The sequence below is a fragment of the Rhopalosiphum maidis genome, chromosome 3, assembly GCF_003676215.2.
Source record: "Rhopalosiphum maidis isolate BTI-1 chromosome 3, ASM367621v3, whole genome shotgun sequence".
Lineage (NCBI taxonomy): Eukaryota > Metazoa > Arthropoda > Insecta > Hemiptera > Aphididae > Rhopalosiphum > Rhopalosiphum maidis.
This window is the reverse complement of record NC_040879.1, coordinates 7,663,387-7,687,545: the sequence shown is the minus strand read 5'-3', so window position 1 is coordinate 7,687,545 and position 24,159 is coordinate 7,663,387. Positions and strand designations below refer to the sequence as shown.

Sequence of the window (24,159 nt, the reverse complement as noted above, 5' to 3'; positions counted from 1 at the left end):
CTGTAAATAATAATAAGAATATTTAACCTTAATTTAAATGTACATACAATACATTGGTACTCTGAATAACTTTAGTTACATTGCATTATTATACATTCATAATATTGAAAATTATTAATTTGTGAAAAATGTTTGAATCATTTTTCTACGAATTATTATTCATATTAGAATTTCAAAAAAGACAGTGATTAAACGGTTAAAATATCTTATGTTTTTAGCGTTTTTTATTAAAACGTATTAAAGTTTTCTAAAAAAATGTAAATGTAAACTACAATACCTATTAATTACGAATTGATTAAAATTGTTAATATGTGCTCTGGTAAGCTTTTTACCACTAAATGTCTATAATTTATTCGGTTGAGTTTATTAATATTCCGCTGGTAGTAGCTGTTGACCCATATAGAACCATACGTGTACTGGCGGGATTTGTATTTCGTATTCGTGTTTATACTTTAAGATTTTAGCAAGCCTGGGCAAGTTAATGATAATTTTTAACTGAGTTAAGTTAAGTCAATAGAAAATTTTTTAGTAAGTTAATAGTTAATCTAATTTTTTTTTTTCAACTCAGTTAAGTTAGAAGTTATATGGAAACTTTCAATTAACTCATTAACTCAAGTTAAGTTATTATTTTTTATAAATGTGTATAAATACTAAATAGGCAGTAATATGGTTTGAAATAATAATATTCATAAATATTATTAAGCCCAGAAAATTACTTTACATGTGTAGTTGCGTACTGCGAGAACCGAGAACGAAAAGTGAACCACCAAGAACTATTTTGTCTAGTGACAATATTAGCTGTTTATAAATATAAACATTTTAAATAAACATGACCATTACCAAAAACGGCAAAAACAGAAATAACTGATTGGTTATTTATGACGAAATATTTTATAATATTATATTCTTGTTTTTTGAGAATTGTATATTTTTGATTTATGCGTCGTACCTTTTACCCATATCATATTATATATTATAAAAAATAGTTATTACTATATTAGTATTTACTATTAACTATTGAATATTATCATTATTACAATATGCCCGTATGCCGCGGTATAGAATGCTATACCTACATAATATATTTAATTAAGTTATTTTTATTAAACAATTCTGGTTAATAGGAGAATAATTAAATTAAATTAAATTAATTCTAGTAAATGTTTATGTTTATGTTTTATGCAATATGCATCGTAAATCAATAATAATTTTATTATATTTATTATTTAATTATTTATAAAATAATGTAACTTGGATTTGATTAAAAATAACTCGTTATTTATTAAGTTAATGTCAATAAGAATTTATTAAGTTAAAAATTAAGTTAGTGAAAATTAAATTTAAAAAAGTTAAGTTACAAGGTTAAAATTAACTTAACTTTAACTTTTTAAATCGTTTATGCCCAGGCTTGGATTTTAGTAATTTTAGTTTGACTATAATAGAAAATTGTTATTTAAATTATATTAAACTATTCAAATTAATTTAAAAACTACTTACTTATAGTAGTATTTAAACTTGCTAAGAAAATATAATATTACAATAATAATTATTTACATATTTTGAATAAAACTAGACTAGAATAATTTTATAAATTATAACAATTAATAGTTTATAATTATTTTGTATGACAACTGATTTATTCAACTCAAAAGACGTATATAATATGAATTATTTAAAAAATTAAGATTTTCTAAAAAATATGTCATTATACTTACATAGATAACATTTTTGCAAAACACTTTCTGTAAATAAACTAAATCTATAATTTAAATTCTGAGTGGATCAAAAAATGTTTTTGTATGACAATGTATGGTTTTTTGTTCTCGGTATTAATAAATAAACCATTCACCAGATACAGTCTTAGTTTGATACGAGTAATAATGAATGAGATACACAAAGCAAAAAAGTTCGATGTCTTTAAAATTAACATATTCGTTATTTTCGAATGAGATTAAATAGAACCTTATTACTTCATAACTTTTTTTGAGGACAAAATGATTCTATATTGAATAACAAAAACATTATTAAGAGTAAAAGAGTCCTATCATTACCAATAACACAATAATATCAATATGTTGATACGATAATTATTGTGTCGTGATCAAAACAAATGTTTCCTATCCCGCCAATCGGATATAATAATATGAGTATGCATTACTATAATATTGTTATCAGCTTATGTTACTGTTATTGAATACAATTTATAAATAGATTGTTTTCTGGGTAGTGGATACCTACTCATGAATTCGTGTTTATAGTTTTGAGTTAATTTTTTTTAAAATCTAATTTTCCATTACATGATGAAAATACATTATGAAATAAAATAGAATAAATTGAAATACCTAGCTAAAATGAATTTGAGGAAGAGGACTCTACAAATGTCTTCTATGTCTAGAATGGCTAGTCAACAAAATTATGACAAACAATTGTCTGTTGATTCTAAATCAACTGATGAAACTATGTATTGTTATGACTCTGATGCTGACAAAGAGTATAAGCCTCACACTGAGAAAAAAATGTCAAATAAGTAAGTACCTATTATGTCCTATATATTATACTGTATAGGTACCTATTTAGATATAAATAATAGTCTTGTAGGCGCTTAATTAGATTTTGTGTGTACCTATATTACAGCACTTTTTTTCTTAAACACCAATACATCATTATAAACAATAAAAGTTATCTCGTACCATTAATATCCAATTTTGAGCCAATTAGAATTACATACCTAGTTCATTCGAACAAATATTTAAATAATATACTATGAAGGAGGGTACCTATTTGGAAACAATGTTAAATGTATTGTTTAAATATATCATTAAATTATTCATTTTTTTTTTTGCAATTATAATTATCATTGGTATCTACAGTTCATAATAATAGCATAATATAGAACACAAGTTACCTACTTTAATATTATTATGTAGATTACTTACCTAGTTATTTTTATTTTAGAAAAAGTTACTCTAATACGAGTGATTCAAATGATACTAAAGTTCACAATTGGCTCAATAATAATTGTAATGAATCACCACAATGTAAAAAACACAGTATTTATCGGAGGTAAGAAGAGTGTTATTAAAGAAAAAAAAATATTTTAATTTATTTTAATACAGAATATTCTATATTGACACATTTATTCAATTTATTAAATTTGAGTTATAACAGTTAAATTTAAGTGTAATTTAAAAATATTTATATATTTATGCTCTCATATGTTAGGTTTTTTATTTCAAACCATACAAAAACTTAAGACAAAAGTAAAGATTTTTCTGAGAATGTGAATACTCTGGATGTCTCCTCAAATTATAATAATGGCGAACAAAATATAGTTCAAAATAGTGTTTCAGGCATGTTTAATCTAGTTGATGTAGATGCCAATGCTGAAAATGATGATTTAGAACTGCTTAAAAAACAAAAGCAGTTTTTTTTTTACTTATATATATAATACAATAACTATTAAACTATTTTATTATTTATTTTATACAATTTAAGGATCCGTGTATCTCTAGTTGAGGATGAATTAAATATGAACATAGATCAGGGGCGTCATTTCACATTTTTTCATGGGATGCCAAACCAATATTGAAAATTTAAAGTAATACCAGTCACTCGCATGGTCGAGTCATCCAATGAATTTTTCATCACACTTTTTTTGTAAATGTAGATCATTTTATAGATATTATAGTATAAAACAAATAACAATAATTTTGTTCACGGGATGCATTTGTACACCCTTGCATCCCACAAATGACGTCACTAACATAGATTTTGCTGAGAATGTGAATATTCTGGATATCTACTCAAATTTTAATAATGGCAAACAAAATATATTTCAAACTAATGTTTCAAACATTTTAAATCTAGTTGATATAGATACTAATGCTGAAAATTATGATAGAGAACTGCATAACAAAGCAAGGTATTTCATTATTTTTTAATTGGAGCTTTAAGTTAATATATTTACAATTAATCATTTATAGCATAAATACTAAATAGAAAATATAATTTTTATTTTTTTCAGGCTTGTAATTTATACTGACTCATCAACTGAAGAATCGGAAACCGAAAAGTCACCTTTAAAATTTATTAAAAAAACTAGAAAGCGTCAAAAACATCCTTTAACACGGAAGAAAAATATTACCAAACAATTGGTCAATAGTGGTACATATATCGACAAATGGAAAAATTATTAAAACAAAAGAAATTAACATTGAAAATACATGTAAGGAAAATTGCACTTTTAAGTGAAGCCTTAATTTTTCTATCTCCAATATTAAAGACATATATAATCTTTACTATTCATTAAGTAGGAAGGATAAATTAAGTTATTTAATTAACTATTCAGAAAGAGTTGAGTGTTTTAAATCTAAAAAGAATAGATATTTTTTTTGATATTATTTTCCTAAACATGATTTACCCAAAACTCGCGTTTGTAAAGTATTTTTTCTTAATAGCTTGTCTATAAGTCAAAAAGTTGTGTACAATGTACATGAAAATAAAAATCCACTGTCCCTTACTCCTCCAGATGAAAAAATAGGTAAAAAAATTAATAATAGAATCTCTAGTGCACGCAAAGACTTTGTTTTTAAATATATTTCTTCATATCCAACTAAACAATGGCATTACATTAGAGTAGATTCTCAAAGAAAATATCTTGACTCAAACTTGAATATTTCTAAAATGTATAACCAATATGTTACTCTATGCTTATCTCAAAATGAGACACCAGTTAAATCTCATATGTACAGAAGTATTTTTAATAATAATTTTAATTTGTCATTTTATTCACCCAAAAAAGACTTGTGTGAAGTGTGTGTTGAATATAATTATTTAAAAATATCTAATTCTCATGATACCCAAAAAACTAATTTTTATGAAGAGTACATCTTAAAAAAAGACTCCATGAGACTAGAGAGAAATACAGACAAAAATATTAATCCAAATACTATTGTAGTATGTTTTGATTTAGAGAATTTAATTAATTTACCCATGACAAATTTTGGTTGCGCTTTTTACACAAGAAAACTAAATGTTTATAATATGACTGCTCATGTAAATGTATCTTCTCAAGTGTATTGTGCGATATGGAACGAGGCTTTGGTTGGATGCTCGGGCAATGTTGTAGCTAGTACTGTTATTTTTATCTTAACTAAAATTGTAAAATACATAAATAGTATAGAACATATAACCTAGTCTGACAGTTGTGTACCCCAAAATAGAAATTCCATTATATCCACTGCTATGATCAATTTTTTATTGAATAATCCAAAATAAAAATAATAACTATGAAATATTCTATTCCAGGCCATTCTTGTATACAAGAAGTAGATAATGCATACTCTCAGATTGAAAAAAAAAATAAAAAATTTAGAAATTTGGTCCCTACTTGGGTTCATTAGAACGTTATTAAGAGTTAATGAAAAAAAACCGTTTAAAATTTTACAGTTAAATGAGAATACTTTTAAAAATTACCACTTTACATCCAAACAATTTAAGTTTAATCTCATTCCTTTCAATTCTGTAGTTCAACTTCAATTTTCCAATATGAATATAAATATAGTTAAGTATAATACATTACATGGTGTAGATGATTTTATTTAAATTAACTTGTGTTCTAACTCAACTCCAAATTTTATACAATCTTTAAAAAATATGAACTTAGCTGTGTCAACTAAAAATAATCCAAAAAGAAAAAAAGAAAAAAAATTCAAGATGTAGAGTATTTATACAAATTTATGCCTGAAGAATAACGTACGTTTTATACTAATTTATTCCACCGATATAAAGAAACTTTTACATAAAAAATTAACAAAAAATAATACATAGCTGAGTATCTTATTAGTTGAAAAAAAATTGTTTTGAAATTTGATTTTATTTTTATGAATTTATTATTAAATGTTGCTTCACAGTATTATACATTTACACAGAATATTTAAATAAAAAGTGATTTAATAAAATATTAATAATTGACGTTTTAAATAAAATAAAATAATATTATGTTGGCCTGGCTGATCAAAACTATGTAATGTGCTATAGGGTAAATAGGTTCTAACTATTAAATAAAAAATATTTAGCGAGTAAAATAGTCCTTTGTATAGAACCTTTTTACTCCAAACTGTTTTTTTGATGTTTTATATTTTTAGAGATTTAACTAAAAAAGTGAGATGTTTTATTTGCATGTTATATTATTATAGACAACATGCTTGATTTTTTGATATCAGTTATAAACAATTATTCCCGTATGATAAAAAGATATTGACAACAAACCTTAAAAATGCTTTTCTGAAAAATTAAATATTTTGACATAGAACCTTTTTACTCTCAGCCCACGAAATACGTAACGTAGAGGTAATTAAAATAAAAAAAAATATAAATGGAAAAAAAATTTTTTGAAACAAGAAATGTTGAAATATGAAAATAAAAATATTTCAAGATTTAAATTTGTTAAGTGGACGTTATACACGCATGGGTTGCCTCTGTCTTACGAACGTAAGACATGGCAAATTTGCGTTCAGCAGATTCAATTTTTATGCTGTTAAATTTAATATTAGAGTCAATTTACCTATTATCAAACTTAAAGGTAATAATATTATCTGGGGAATCTCATAGGCTTTTATTGATATTTTAATTTTTAAGTAAGTTACAAGCATTTTAAAGTTTTAATATTTTACATAACTATAACTCACTTAAAAATTAAGATATTAATAAAAACCTACGAGATGCCCTAGATAATATTATTTCCTTTAAGTTTGATAATAAGTAAACTGATTCTAATATTAAAGTTAACATTATAAAATTGAACCTGCTGAACACAAATTTGTTATGTCTTACGTTCGTAAGACAGAGACAACACATGCGGGTATGACGTCCTCTTAAGAACATATCAAATACATTTTTAATTATGTACATAATAACAATAACAGATAGTCTTAAGCCTGTAAAAGTGAGAAGGAAAATGTGCTGTTTTGGAAACTAAACCTATTATAACCAAGGCCTCAATTTACCCTATACCTTTTCAAATCCGGGACTCAGTTTATCACAAAAACGGTATTTCGCACTCAATTTACCTAGCTCCAATTAGAGGTTACATTTAAATATATTTCCACTAATATTAATAAAATTAATAGATTTTCATTTTTCTTAAAAAATTCCAATACAAAACTCTTATAAAATAGGATGTGGCATTTTTTTAAATTTTAAACATTTTTGTCTAATTGCTGTGAAAAAAATTAATAAAACGGACTTTATGGTACCTATTTAAATTCTGTTAAAAATATTTTTTTTAAATTATTCAGAATACTTAAAAAATATTTTAAAAATTATTTTCTATTTTTTTTTCCTAACAAATTCTAATATATCAATTATTATTCTATTTTAATAAATTAATGTAAATATTTTTATTTTATTGAAATATATCTTAATGAGTACAATACCTGTTATTAATTCTTCGCAAAGACCTATATTAGTTACTCCTCCTAAAAAAATATTGATTCATTTAGGTTAAGCCATAAATGATATAACTCATAATCAATTATAAAAAGAATAGTTTAAATATGCATTTGTATCGATTTATATTAACAATATATTTGCTTATTATATAGTATATACGTATTTAGTATTTACCAATTGGACATTGAATTAAAGCTCCGTGAATACATACAAAACTTAGCCATAGAAGTCCTAAAGTGATATACATGACGTCTTGTGACTGATAAATTTTCTCTATTTATAAAATGAAATTCTGTAGAAACCAAAATTATTGAACGAAATTCTAATTGTTATTAAAATTTAATATCAACTGATCAATGATAACACTACTGTTGAGCATAATATTATATTAGGTTAGAAAATCTTTCAATGTTTAAATAAATAATTTTTTTTTTTTTTATAGAATCAAAGAAGTGTTGTATGTAAACATAATACTATTGGTATATTTGTATAATACCAATGTATATTTCATTTATACTTGACGTATGTATAGTTTATTTATTCACAATTTTATGATTGGGTATTTTGCCTTTTACGTTTGATTGTATATTTTTGATTTTTTCAAATTACTTCCCAGCCTCTTAAATCGGTGTCATTTACAAATAATGTTAGAAAAATTGTTTATTTTTATCCCTTGCCGTAAAATCTCTTAAATTTAAAAAATAGTTATAAAAATATTTAGTTTTTTTTTAAATATTATCAACCGTAATTCTATAACTCAAAAAAGAAAATATATACAACACAATTATAAGCATAAAAAACCTATTTAATTTTATGTTGGATAAATTATTATTTTCAAATTTATCAATAATTACTAATTAGCAATAGTTATAACTCCAAATATCTAACACAAGTTACATAGCTTACAGAATATAGTAGCAGGTTAATCAAATAGAAATCATGATAATATAAAAATATGTATTAAATTTGCTTGATTTTTTGACAAACTACTACTTGTAAACTTAATTACAGTCTTGAAAATATTATATAATTACAATGTTGTTATCAACTATTTATGATGGTTCTAACTTTTAGTTGAGCCTTTCCTACATAATAAATTATCAGTCCCCCCAAAATGAATTATATATTTTGCTTAAACAAAATTTTCTTTATTACATTGGGTTTACCTTTACAATTTTTGAAACGCTCTTCTATACACGTCATATATTGATAGAATATTTTGTAAGTCGCTACTACTTGATTTGTTTTTTTTTCTAACTCTACTTGTGCAAATTAAGACTATATTTATAATAATTTAGTAACCCAATTTGTACACGCATGTATTTTAAACTTTTCAAAATAACATCATACCTAAAAAAATATATGACCTCATACAAAATCAACATAGTGTAGCCACCTATTCTATATTAAAATTAAACATGATTAATTTAAAAAAATAACCTATATTTTTTTATTTTTTTATTTCATATTTCACTGCAAATATTTTATGAATATGACAGTATCAAAATATATTAGTAACATTGTAAACGAATTGATGGCTTGAATTATCAAGTACCTACACAAATGTGAATTGTATAGTTCTTATCACACTCAATCTTTTATCAAACATATCCATTATTAAAAATAAAAATTTAGTCCAAAATATTCATAGTATTATTATTTATATAATATTATTTAACAATTTATTTTTTAGTAATTTTCTGTGCTAGGCATTATAGTGTATCGTATGGTTACTACGATATACCTAAATCAAATTTGAATTTGCGTGTGTCTAAAAAAAAATATGACATTATACAAAATCAACATAGACTTTATATAGATTTGTACACCTATTTTTTTTTTTTTTTTTTTTTATTGAAAATATAAAATGCTAGTTATACAAATGCATATTATGTCTCAATGTTGATCAATATCTAATAATATCTATGATTATTGTAGTAATGTCATTGTACATCGGTTACGGTTACAGAAATGTTTAAATTCGTTTGTGTAATATCAAAAAGATGATTACCATCTACAAAAGTTATAAAATGTAAACTTAAATTTCAAGTTACATGTACAACCAAATTTTATTTAATTAACACAAACAACATCTACAAGTACAATCACGTATTTTTCTGCAAGTTACATCTGAAATTCGTTCCGGATAGTTGATGTTCACTCCCATGACTTTAGATACGTGTCTCTAGCACTCTCCAATTTTTTAAAATAACTGAATACCAATGATATTTTGATTTTTGTCTCTTCCATTACTATATCTTGGTAAATTGGTCACTTATTGGATGATTGATAACAGTCACAGATACATAATGAAAATCTGGTAGAGTATATTGATTTATATTAACACTAAATACCAATCAGCAATCACAGTATTTATTAATAATTTAAATAAGAAGACATAGAATACCTATTACCTATATAATATGTAATTATTATGAATATTAAAATAAATTATTATTCAATTATCACATTTTAATTTTAAATTAACTGAAAAAAAGGGATAAGTGAGTTTGTATGTTTAGTTGAAATGAAGGTTCCCAATAAGTTTATCTTATAACAATTAAAAAATATTGAAAATAAATAAGAACTCACTATGTTTTGATTATGTATATATGCTTGAAACTGAAATTTTGATAATTGTTTTAAAATTTATTTAGTTATTAAAAGTATGAATTATTAATTCTAATATGACTATAAGGAATGGACTTTACGTTACTCACAAAAAGTCAAAAATACATAGTTGCACAATTTTCGTTTGTTGAATTTTATGTTTGTTTGATCTAAAATAGATTTTTCCTTCAACAATTATTATTTTTGGCACATTATATTTTTATTCTCATCCAGTGATCGTGATACCTTAGATATAACATTTCAATTAGCTTATAATACTAATAGAGCTTATACACATTTATATAGATATTTATAATTTCAAACTTCTATAGCTTAAATATTTATTTATCATAAAATTTTAAAAGTTTACAATGTTAAAAACACATTTTAAAATGTGCAATTTATTATTGCAGTTATAATTTGTGGAAACAATAATAATAGTATTAATTGTAAAAATAATAATTTAGAATTATTTTAATAATAAAAATAATAATTTATAATAAATATATAATAAGTAACTAATACTACTGCGAATAATAACAATAATAATAATAATAATAATCATAGTGTTAGCATTAATAATAATTATTATTATAATTATAGTAATTCATAAAACTATACTATGGCTCAGCTAAATAAATAGACTACACACAAACAGTATAACTATTAAACTACTTTGATAACAATGTTTATAAACTAATAATATAATAAATATTATATTATATGGTATTCATCGTCGTAAAAATGAGAGAGAAAGACACTCGAATATAATAAATCACATTATAAAAAAAAAAAAAAAAAATCGTAAAATATTAAAATGCTTAAAATTTGTGTTGGAAGACGAGGACGTCGATATGCATTTTATTAACAATATAATACCTTTATTATATTGATTTTTATCTTTAGTAAATATTTATGAAAACGGTGATCACACCGCAACACTTAAATGTATTCTCTAAACAATCAAAAATAGTGTTAATTATAATTATTAATGTGTTTGTGGAACAGTCTAATATAAGAATAATTTCACAGTAAAGATAATGATAATACATATTTTAACCATAAGCGTTAAGTTTTCACATACGAAGTCTACTCAATTTTATTAATTCAATTATAATATTTTTGCAAAAATTTAATAATTACGATGTATTTTATCAACTATGGTATTCAATAATAAAAAATCTATTCAAATATAATTTAAGCGACAAAAGAATTAAAAAATTAAATCATGTTTAGGTAAATAGATAAACAATTTAATAATTTGTTAATCTTCAATACATTTAATACTTGGTTATATATCATAGGTATTCTATATCAACATAATCATCAAGCAGGTATTTAATATATTTATGTATCGAATATATTTATCACATATTATTGACGAATATGATATGATATTATTATTTTTTAAATAGTGATGTTTTTTTAAATATATTACTTATTAAGTAAGAGCTATCTTATAAAATTGTAATATTAAGACTAGTATAGAGAAATTTAAAATTTTTGACCATTAAGATGTAACCTTATAAGATATGTAAAAACATCAAAAATTTGTTAACACTCGTTTAGCGAATATTTGCATTTATTTTTTTAGAAATTTATCATTTATATAATTCTTTCCAAAATTATAAATAATTTATCCATATAAACTAGTTTACTTGGAAACCATTAAATATGAATCATCAATTTTCTGTTGATATAAATCGAGGCTTAACACCGGTATTTAAGCAAAAATAATATCCAAACAAAAATTGGGAAAAAATCAATAATGGAATTCGAAAACGAAATGAAAATTGTGAAAATTCAATAACGATGTATGAAACAGAAATTGAATTGAAAAAAATTAATAGCGATATTCTAAAATTAAAATCAGCATTAAAAAAAAAAAAAATGTTTTATGTTTAAAATCCGATAAAATGTTATATGCCATGTTAAGTGAAATATTTTTATACGGTTAAGTAAATATACAATATAGTTTATAGTACTAGAGTAAGTCGCTTTTATTTAAAATATGGTTTTAAAAACATTGTAGTTATTGGTTTTATATGAAAATTAATTTGTTAATGGGATGTATGGTCGTTTTTATACATTATTGAATTTATTTGTCTATTACCCGTTAGAAAAAAAAGGATGTTTAATACAACTAAAATAAAAAATATTCAAGTAATATTGATGAAGATAAACTGATGTGTATGAATTTATATCAATTAATAATGAAGAGAATGGGACAATGATATGCAATAAATTTAACACGTGTGTATAAAAACGGATATGAGATTTCTAATTTTGTCCAAATATTAGTTATTACGAACACAGTAAAATAGTCCTTAAATTGAACTAATAATATACTAATGATGGTCCTTATAACAAACGCAAATCTTGTGTTTTTTGTTTTTTTGTTTTTTTTTTTTTTAAGAATTAAGTGTTAGCATAATTTTGTATTTCATTATAGCCCATTTGATTCCTCAAAAGATGGCTAAGGATTTTCTAAATTCACTATTGTCTACGAAATGTATTTAATTAGAATATGTTGATAATGGGCGTTATACTTAAGACTGTACACACTTACAATACTAAATAATAACATCAAAGATAATAATATCATTTAATTAACTAAAATCTTGCATTTCCAAATTAATTTTCGATAAAATGACTGTATTTAAAGATAATTTGAAATTTGAAAATGGCGATTTAATGTTCAACGTGTACTGTGTGCTGGGTAGTGATCATATTTGTAAATCAGTTTATATTTTTTATACTAACAACTTAATGGTAAAATATAATAATAGACAATCTATGACTTAGCCGAAATAAAAAATATAATCAAGCAGAAAAGGTGATAAATCTTATATGAAATTTGACTTACTACCTTTGTAAATCCAAAACATAAAACTTAATTACTGATAAGAATATAAAATATAAAGAGCTTCATTAATATTGCTTACAACAATACAATCTGATATCCTAAAACAAAATAAATATAAAAATGCATTATATACTAAATTAATTTTAGAACTTTCATATAATAATATTGCTAATTTATTATTAATAATAATGTTGTAATGACCAGTCAATAAAGGGTTAAGTAACATAGGTGTTACACGAGTAATTTGTTTTGCTACAAAACTATATTAGTTTTAAAAGATTTCACGAAAATCAATCCAATTACCCAATGCGTTACTACAAATCGTCGAAACAAAAGCATATTATGTAGGTAATTGACATCTGAATAACAATAGTTTCTCTTGTAACTTATACACAAAGAGGTTAAAAGTTTAAAACCATTTTAAATACATTGAATAAAAACAAAACTAATCCATATTTATAATAATATTTAAAAAAATTCCTAGTCATTTACACTATTAGTAATAATTATTTATATAGCACATATGGTTTAACGTAGGTATACAGTACAAGTGTAAGCAAACATATTGAAAATAATATGTAGATTTTGCTATTACAATATCATATTATATAAATAAAAAAATACGTACCTATAATAACAATTTTAAATAAGCTTTTTAAGTTGAATAATATCAAATTAACTATATAATGGGATAAAGTTGACAAATAAATACTCAATAATAATAATAATAATAATAATAATGAGATTTTAATGTGTCTAAAAATGAAATAGTTAAAGTGTATAGCTAATTTATTTAATACCGATTAATATAATGATAAAAATTGATTTTTTTTTAAATAAATAAGAAAGAATACTTCAGTAATAAATTACTTAGGTATATAAATTAGTTTTAGAATTTAGTTTTTTTAACGTTATAAAACAATTAAAAATATTAAAAAAAAAAAAATCTACGCCAAGTAAATTGGTTACGAGGGCTAAAAAAATGAAAAAAATATGATAGAAATTTATGATAAATTAGTCAAGTTTTTAATACCAATGCTTAGGTACTTAAAATAATTATCAAATAAGTACCTGAAATTTACACTTTAAATAAAATTGTACGTTGAATGTTCTTTTAAACGTCGACAGTACAAAAAAACTCTAAAAAGAAAACAAAATGTACAAAAAATGTGTCATTGCAGTATCGAGTAATAGCCTAATCATATTATTATTATAATATAAACTATATTATGATAAAATAAAAACGTCGTCTATGCGATTATTGCTGTTTGATCAAAACAATTGAAAAACGGTATAATCAAAACAAAATCCCAGTTGTTCAGTTCGTCTAGAGTTCCCATGATTCAAATAATTTATTCCATCGTGTCGTACTGGACTTTCTTGATTTTAAAGTGTCTAAATACCGCATATCCACCAACCGTGAGTATGGCGACGGCCGCTAGAGTGATTCCGAATATGAATGGTACGGTTTCGTTCCGCATGGCGCCAGCACCGATCGACGAACACTGGTAAGCTATAACATCATGAAATAAGTGTCACATCGTCGAAATAGATTACTGTTCAATAGGCATAATTCATTTTGTGGGCACATTGAATATATTGTATACGGAACACCATTTAATAATATTGCTACTACCGAGTAGGTACTAATTTTGCGCACATTTTTAAACGGCTCACTTGAAAACAGGAAACAGTTTATGCGCAAAACATCATATAGACTTAACTACTCATTTGCGCAATAATATACCTATTGCGCATATAATATGCTCTAGTAAACATTTTTTATTTGAGTATAAATACATACACGCAGACAATGACGAGAAAAATGATTACGTTTCGATAAACTGTTTCTTTTAAATGTATTTACGTATTACCTATAAAGATAAAGTTTTATCGTTATATTGTATATTTGCATAAAAGTTATCAACTTTAATTCGGAAAATTCTATTATACATGCAATTATGTTAAATACCAACAATATTATAGATAACTGCAAATTAAAAATGATTTAAAAATATAGTTAGTTAAAACAGAGATCAACTAAATTCTAAAAAAAATATTAAAATATTTTCAAGAATAGGTGGTTTTTTTAACTTCAACACCGTTGATAGAGAGTTCGAGCTATTATTTCTTCCACCGGTAGTGTGTTAGTGTGTGTCGAACTTTTTTAATAACCCCAATAAGATTTATAATATATGATGGTATAAAAGATTATTATACCATGCATTTGTGTCAATGTGCCAAAATAGTTAGAGTTTATTTTATTAATAAATTTGTTCTTCTTCTCGGATGGAAGTTTTTACGTTTATTCGAGCTTTAAAAATCCAGCGTCACAATAAAATAAGTATAAATCTCTTTCAAATTACAAGTTTATTTTTTTCCACGCACCTTTTAACCACATAAAAAAAAACAACACAAAAACCATATATCCCGGCTTAAATGGATATCGTTTTGCAGTTGGCTACCATTGCTATATTTGGGCGATATACCAGATTGGACTTGTTTTTCCGAAATGTAACAATCCGTAATTATTATTTATTCCGTAATAGAAGTTATAAAGAATATACTTAATAAGTATAACTTATAACTTATAACTTATAACTTATGACTGTTTTACCAAAAACTTCATACATTCAATATTCATACCGACTAAAAATATTCAAAATTGAATTTTTAGTTTGAAAATCACTAATGGAATTGTACTGCTTATTTACAATTTTAATATGCAGTGAATAATATCTGCTTTTAAATATTGCAATGCATTAATTATAAATAAGTGGGTTCGAGTACTAGTCACGACTTGTTTTGCAAGTTCTGTTGTTAATACCTGTGGTGTCGAGTAAAATTAAAAACTATAGTGCTTTTTATGTACGTTCTTTTATATTGTTTTTAATACTTACAATACATAAAGCTTGGAATTTTTAAAAATAAAGATCTCTAGCGGTTATATTAATACTAAAAGCAAAATGTTATAATTAAATGTAAAAATAACCTTTCATAAACAACCTACGCAATACGCATAGGATTAATTTCATAATATAAATTAAATAATATTTGCTTAACGATTTAATGATTCGATTATTAATATAATAAAATTAAAACAATAATAACTAATTTATAAAATAATTAATTGCGATAATTATTCATTATTTTTAATACTTTAACTCAAATCCTTGAATTTAAAACTAAAAATTATTGGTGTTTACATTAAACTTTTAAGTTGCCTGTGATCATTAAAACACCTTGAGTTTCATGTAATAAAGATAAAAAAAAATATTGATTGGTTGTTTTTTCTATAATCATATAATATTATAATATTATGTATGTATATTATATTAAAAAAAAATTTAATATGCATTATCTTTGATATTTTTAACCATTGTAAAAAATATTGTACAGAGAATACTGTTAATCAAATTATTAAGTGATACATATATTTTTTTTCTAATCTAACTTCTCTATCTAAAACTCTGTATATGTATAAGTAATACACTTATGGGATTTGTGAAAACAATTTAGAATCAAACCTTAATGATCCAGCAAATCGAAAATGAAAAATAATACCATTAAAGTAGGGCTTGCAGTGAACTCAATTTTGGATAATGGGTTACACAGAATGACACTATTGTAATACATTATACTTTATAAAAGTGTTTCTTAACCTGGAGGTCGCCAACTTATTATTTAGGGTCACTAACCTATGATTAAAATCAATACAATGAATTATAATTTATAATCTCAAATAATAAAATAAAGTAATAAAAAATAAAATCAATACGTTATATTGGTTTTACTTGACGGATCTTCTGATATTAATAATTAAGATACGAATACTATAAGAATTTTATTGTTGCTTAAATGTATAAAAACATAATATATGCAGGAGTCGCTAATTGAAATTTGAAAAAAGGGTTGCCACAATAAAAAGGTTGAGAATCACTGCTTTGATTACAAATAATGCAATTGGATGCATGGGTATTTGGAAACTTAACCTATAGTTTTACTATTTAAAATTAAAAAAAAAATATTTTTAATTTTATTGTTAAGAATAAATTGTCTTTTTAACTTGTTTATACAAATTATATCTATCTATTTGAATATGTAAAATATTATTTTGAAAAGTTTTTATTCAGACTTTTTTTGAAGATTAATAATTATAAATCATTATTGGTTACATTACTGAAATATTCGGTCCCAAATTATCATAAATTGAACGCATGTCTATAGAGATAGTATTATATTTATATAAGTAATGTTATAGATAATCGACTTTCAATGTATTTAAAAATAAAAATATTAAATTAATGATTTTATAAAGACCAGTATACTTTTATATTACGCTTCGTAAATCCTTTTTTATGTCAACATAATATTAATTAATCGCATTATTTAATATTCATACTAAATTAAGTTATATAAAATACTCTTTTTACAATTTTCCACGTAACTAATAGTATTAATATGGGTTATAAACCAGCATAGTATGTTTCATTTTATATGTATTCTCACTAAGTTATAAAATGGAATATGGATGATAAATAGTGTATGAGAAAATCAAAATTAGTGGCCGTCATGCGTACAACGTATTCATGCATTATAATGTGTATTAAATTATATTACATGCGTTAAGTCTCATCTGATGTTTAGTTAACTGTATGATATTAAGGATGTGGTTTAGCGTATTTTTACTGTTAAAACATAGTTTATTCTAAATAGGTCATATATGTATCTAAATATATATTCTACCGTATGTTAAAAAGTCGATAAGTAATATAAACTAATAGACACGGAATGGAATCGGGAGATTCTAAAGAAGAATTTAATATCGTTCAATGCCACACGGAGTTTAAATAAAAGTATCAGTTCAATGCAAAATTTTTTTTATAAAATAATCAAGTTAGTCAAGTATATAATTATAAATTATCTTCTATTAAATTTTATGATATACTCTAATTTAAATATGGTCAAAATATGAAACACACTAACTGACGAATTAACTAGAAAACTTGTAATGAAATTAAAATGTTGAAACGTCAATATTTTCAGAAAAACGAACTCTACAAAATGGCTATCTTTAATTTTTTTGAAAATAATTAAATAAAAAAATATATTTGTTTAACTTTTTAACTAAAACATTAAAATAAATTAAAACATAAAATATTCGTAGTTATAGTCTCTGTGAAACTTATTAAAAAATCAAAATTATGATATCTTCATGATATTTCAGGAAATATCGCATTGAGTAAATCCTCACAGGACACTCTGTACATATATTTTATTTTTAGTGATAATTTGTGTGTAGCAAAAATAAGTATAATTCTTTAATTATGATTTCAAGAAATAAATATTAGAAGTTTATCATATGTATTAAAGCAAAAAATGAAATAAATTAATGCATAAATATTTTAAAACGCATTACTTTGAGGATAGTATTATACAAGATATTTAAAATGAGAAAAATAAATTATGATTTTAGGATTACTCAAATACTTAGGTATATAATTTAAAATATAAACGGATGGATTAAGATAATAGTTAAATTAAAATAATTACAAAATAACGAATAAAGTTATTTGATATAATTATTACAAATTTATTTGTTAGTATCATCACACGAGTTTTAGTTAAATAATAATTTAGAGGATTCTATTTATTCATTTATTCTGTTGAAAAAATCAGTTGATCGTATTTAAAGTCATTATAAATTCCAATTAACATTGCTTTTTAAATGTAGTCTTACCTGGTCCAAATTCATTATTTTTGAATATAAACGGCTGAACAGTAAATGCTCTGAGCAATACGTATCCTTTCATCGTAGGTACATTTTGATCACTCAATACTACGCTAATTTCTTTTTGACACGAATATGACTGTCCAACTGGCGTCATGAACAGCAGTGTACCATAACTGGATACAGTTGACAAGCGTACGATTTTATCTGAAAATTAAAAATAAATAATTATATCTTAAAATATAACTAAATCCCTATAAAGTACGCACACGATAATATAAAAGATTATTTTATGTAATATTTTTGTATGTATATTTATTTATCTGTATAAATTCTATACCTACACCGACTGCATCACATAAAATATTCTTCTACAAAATTAAATGAGACAATGAATAAGAGCTCGATTAAGTCTATTTCTGAATGAATTTGTGATATTTTTTAAATTAATTTTAATTTTACAAAAAATGTGATTGATAATTTAAGTTTTTATAATATTATTCCTACAAAAAATAAATTTAAATAATATAATGTCAAACAAATAGAAAATTTTATAAACAATGCTAGGACTTATGAATTATCGAAAATCTACCTGTCAAATATAAAATATATATTCTGTATGTGAATGTATGTACCTAATTTACTTTTTTCCTGGTTTAAATGATATATTATAGCAGATATTATATGGCTTTTAATACATTTGCTGCATTCATTATTATACGGAGCAAAAAAACACCAGAGAAAATTTCGATTTTTTTCGTTACATAAAAGAAAAAAAGTTTGATATTTCATGAATTTTAATAATATCTTATGCATCTTTTGACTATTGTTAATGTACAATTTCTATAAAGTATAATTTTATATAGCATTGTAAGTTAGTCATACTTAGATTTTATGTATACTACTAAATTAAAATATTTTCATGAATAATATGAATATTAATAATAATATGATTAGATAATAGTTAATTTATTCAAAGATATTTTGAAATGTTTGATTTAACAACAAATGTTATATACTGTTTGAGAAAAAAGAGTTGTAAGTTAGTTTTTGATATTTAATAACTTACTGTTACTTCAAATCTTCAACTCTATAATTACAATATTGAAAAAATGTATGTTTAAATCATGTGATAAATAAAAACAAAACGAGTTATTTATACTTTTATTTTATGACATAGGATAATAGGATAAAACACATATTTAAAATTAAATATTGATTTTTTTTTTATTTTAATAAACAAAAGAGAATTTAAATATAAATTGTTTATATATAATGAATTTAATCTTAGGAAAAGTGCATTTCAATTTTATATCTATTTACGATCTATTGAATAATAATAATAATATATTCAGAAAATAATACTATTGAAACATAGTAGGTACTTTTTTACTTCGTACTTTTTTTTTAAAAATCTTTGATTAAGCTGATTTTTCATGGAATAAACTTAGTCAGAGAGGCAGAATACTAATAAAAAAAAAAGGTTTGTCCGTTGTTGAATGGATACTAAACATCGCCGTTAAGTGCTAAGAGCGAAGAAACTGTTGCGTATATTTTTTTGACTAGGGAACAATGCAAAACTAAGAAATAAAGAATTACCGTGAAAATTAATCAACACGTTGAAAAGGATTTTGGAAGGCATTGTAAACTGACGTGAGCTCGAAAATTGCCGAAATTATACATCCCGCTATTCTTCATTAAATACATTTATGAAATAACCGCTGTCGTGGTTTCGCTCTATGGTTATCCGAACCCTTATTAATTTAACGTCATCCGTGTCAAACCTTTGAATAATATGGATTATAAAAGTCGGTTGAATGAATAATAAAAAACCATAAAAAAATTAGATTTTGAATTCATAGGGTTTAGCTCGATGTAAATTTTCTAATGATTTTCCATATAATAATAATAAAAAAAAAACAAAAATAAGCTATCTATGGTAAATTATCAGGTGATCAATAGCATTAATGATGATATTAAAAGGAAAATGATACACTGTAATTGAATTTCCGGCCATAGACTGAAAAAGAAAAAGAAGTATAGGTAGTAAATAATGAAACGATAGATGGTGGTGGTGGTAAACGGTTAAATAAGAATATTTAAAAAATGAGAAATAATTTAAATTAAAAATTTTTTTTTTAAGGAAATTACTTAAACTGAAAATCAGAGATATTTAACTATAAGCCATCTTATGGAAAAAGGCAATAAGAAATAATATTATCCGGTTTAGTGAAAAATTATAGTTTAATTTATTGCTCAACATTTTTATTGGCATCTTTTTTTTTATATATATAAATAGGAATCCTTAATCTAAATTAGCATGTTTATAAATTATAAACAATATAATTTTTAAATGCGGCTATTAAAATGTAAGAATTAATAATGATGATTTGACCAAAAATGAATCAGCAATATATTTGAAATAATTAATATTATACAAAACAATTAAATGTTTTACGAATCATATTTTGTATCATACCGTCCTCCAACTTGTCTCTGTATATAAATAATAATAATAATAATAATAATAATAATAATAGGAATCTATAAATATTAAAAAATATTATAATTATAATAGACATGATCTTAATCAAATCAAAAAAGGTTTATTAAATTTTTTTAAATATTTATTTTAAAACAACAAACTATGAGAATTTATAGTTTAATGTACCTATGTGTTTTTTAGATTACGATAAAAATCTTGAGGAAAACCGGAGCTGCGTATACTGCTTTTAATGTTTATAAAAGGTCTATTTTTAAATTGTATGATTTTTTTCTCTATCTACCATTGTGATGTACCTCTACTTTCATATTGTATTAATCGGTGTTATAGGTATTATACAATAAAACAAAACATACAGTGAGAGTAACAGTGATGTAAATGTAATGTTGGGTATACATCCATACGGATTGAATAGGAAGGATGTAATAAGAAATAAATTGATCAGATGTAGTGTGGGAGTGTTATATATTTTAGATACAACGAGGGTGAATAATTTGTTATTTGTGATGAGTTACGTTGTGTTATGAGGATAGGAGACTGTGAGAGTGGATATGAAAATTAATGTAGTAGGTAAGAGAGGAAGAGCGAGACAAAGAAGAGGTGGATAAACAGAATAGAGAATGGCATAATAGTAGCTAGTGTGAGTAAAGAAGAGGTAGAGAATAGAGCTTTAAAGAGGGTTAAGCCACGATTGGTCGAGCCTATATATATGTTGGGAGTGAAGGGCGAAGAAAATGAAGAAGAAAACTAATTTAAGATGATTAATCAGCCTTGAAGGTGTTCAAAGTTTATTTTATAATATTATATATTTTATATTAACAGAAATGTCAGTAACAATCTCAGTGTGTCAGTGTATTTATACAATGACAGTCACTGATTAAGCACTTTTATTCAAACAATTATTTTTAAATTATAATTGAATACACGAAGACGCGAAGAACAAATTGATTATAATAGTGTTTTTTTTCTTTGAACTATTTTATACCTATCTTGGAACTCTGTTTTAGTTTAAAGTGATGCTGAAATGTAATACTTAAATCTTGAGTTCATTTTTTTTTTTTCAATAAATAAAAGTCTGAGAAGATTAGTTAAATTTGTGAATGGAGTTTAGTTAGAACAAATAATATTAAATAATAAATGAAATATATTTTTATTTGTATTTTTTTTTGATTATCTCTAACGGAATTTGTAATGGTTTATCCATAGCTTACACGAAATCACTTTATACTTTTCTGATTTATTTTTTATTTACAGAATATTGATCAGATAATTAATTAAGGGATAGTAATAAGAATAAATTAATCTAGATATAATTATTACATTCTTAAATAATTTGAAAAAAAAATAAAAAATATATTAATCAAAATATACAACATAGTTATAACAAAATTTAAGACTTGTTAAGTAATAAAAATTAATCTAATTAGTTTATTATTATTAAAACACTCATATTTAGACTAAGTTCTACTATGAGGTATATTTTTTTTTTAGAAAAAAATAAAATACAAAATGATTGAACAATATTTATATAGTTATTTACAAATTATATTGTATTTCCAATAAAAATAAAGTATTGTTCATGATTTATTAAAAAAATTATTGTTTCATGTTTCAATATTTTATCAACATTTCTTAAGGCTGTTGAAAGCGAACCATTTTTAAGGGGTTGTATTTAGGCAATATTAGATATCCATCGTTAGTTATGTTTAACTGTGTGTGTTGTAACTGATCATTAGTGTGCGTGAGTTCCCCGAACGCTTTATGTAATTAAAGATAAATTACGGTTAAGATTCTTGGAAATCAGTATCATACATACGTGCAGTTAAACGTCACTAAATTTTGCGATAAAAAAAGATTTTACATGAAAATCCCAAAAAGAGGAAGAAAAATGCACCCAGTACCAAAAGTCCGATTTGAATTTTAAAAACATATTTGAATTCATTATTCTCTTTTCTAGGTTACGTAGGAAATGGATTTTTGATTTATTGTATTATTTAATTACTATATAGTAACAAATGAATTATATTTATATATAATTTTTTTTAAAAATTCACACCATACTTTAGTGTTACTTAAAAAAAAAAAAAAATCAAAAATCCATCTCCTACATAACCTAGAAAAGAGAATAAGGAATTCAAATATGTTTTTAAAATTAAAATCGGACTTGGTATTGGGTGAATTTTTCTTTCACTTATTGGTCTAAAGGCACGAAAAAATGACCCGCTTTCAACAGCCTTAAATCGAAATTGGCTTTGAATTCGAATTATTCTGAAATCCTAAAATTATCTAAAATTTCAAAAAAAACCTATAGCCGAAATAACACGAAATACACGTTGAATATCAGTAGTATTAAAAAAACTAAACAAAATAATTATATAAATTACATAAGTATTTATTAAAATAAAATATATTGAAAAAAATTCCAATTTCCATCTAGAATAAGAAATATTAATCTATATTTACGCACTTAAATCACAATAGTTAAATTATAAATTATTTTATATCGAAACTATGATTTAAACGTGTAATTCGAATCGTTTATAAATACCCAATACCTAAATTCAGAATTTCTTATACCTATATAACACAATATGAAATATTAATAAAGCTATTAATAATAATATCTAGTGTCAAATTATTTCTAAACACTATTAACTTAAAACGTGAATTAAATTAGTGTGTTTAATTTGTTAAAGTTATAATATATATGTAAACTAAATATGAATAATTTATACGATTATTATGACTAACAATATAAATTATAATTGACAATTTTATTTTGCTTTTTTTTCGGTAATAAAGTCATATCCATTTTGACATACATGACAAAAAAATTATATAAAAATAAATTGCATACATATTATCTTCGTGACCTACGTATCAAACAGTTTCATTATAAACGTACGAAATGTAATTTGTAGACAATTGTATTGGCTTCATACAGCCGTAGCGATTATAGTCAAACGATCAATGTTATTACTGAAGGAAAAAACATAT

General features: G+C 23.5%; 2 protein-coding genes across 2 annotated transcripts in view; one reads left to right on the top strand and one right to left on the bottom strand.

Moving 5' to 3' along the window:
- Positions 1–2,351: 2,351 nt before the first annotated feature.
- On the top strand, positions 2,352–3,830 carry LOC113558214 (putative uncharacterized protein DDB_G0282133; the record flags this gene model as incomplete). Its single annotated transcript, XM_026963710.1, has 5 exons — positions 2,352–2,527; positions 2,956–3,038; positions 3,255–3,420; positions 3,496–3,548; positions 3,769–3,830. Coding segments are annotated over exons 1-5 (540 nt in total), but the record flags the coding sequence as incomplete, so codon positions are not given.
- Positions 3,831–13,887: 10,057 nt separating this feature from the next.
- The window catches only part of LOC113556921 (lysosome-associated membrane glycoprotein 5), a 28,795-nt gene continuing 18,523 nt past the window's right edge, over positions 13,888–24,159 (bottom strand). Inside the window, exons 7-8 of the mRNA XM_026962152.1 lie at positions 18,669–18,866; positions 13,888–14,441 (exon numbers count right to left, since the gene is read on the bottom strand). Of these exons, the coding sequence (XP_026817953.1) occupies positions 14,281–14,441; positions 18,669–18,866 (359 nt within the window). The 3' untranslated portion in view covers positions 13,888–14,280. The remainder of the gene's footprint in view (positions 14,442–18,668; positions 18,867–24,159) is intronic.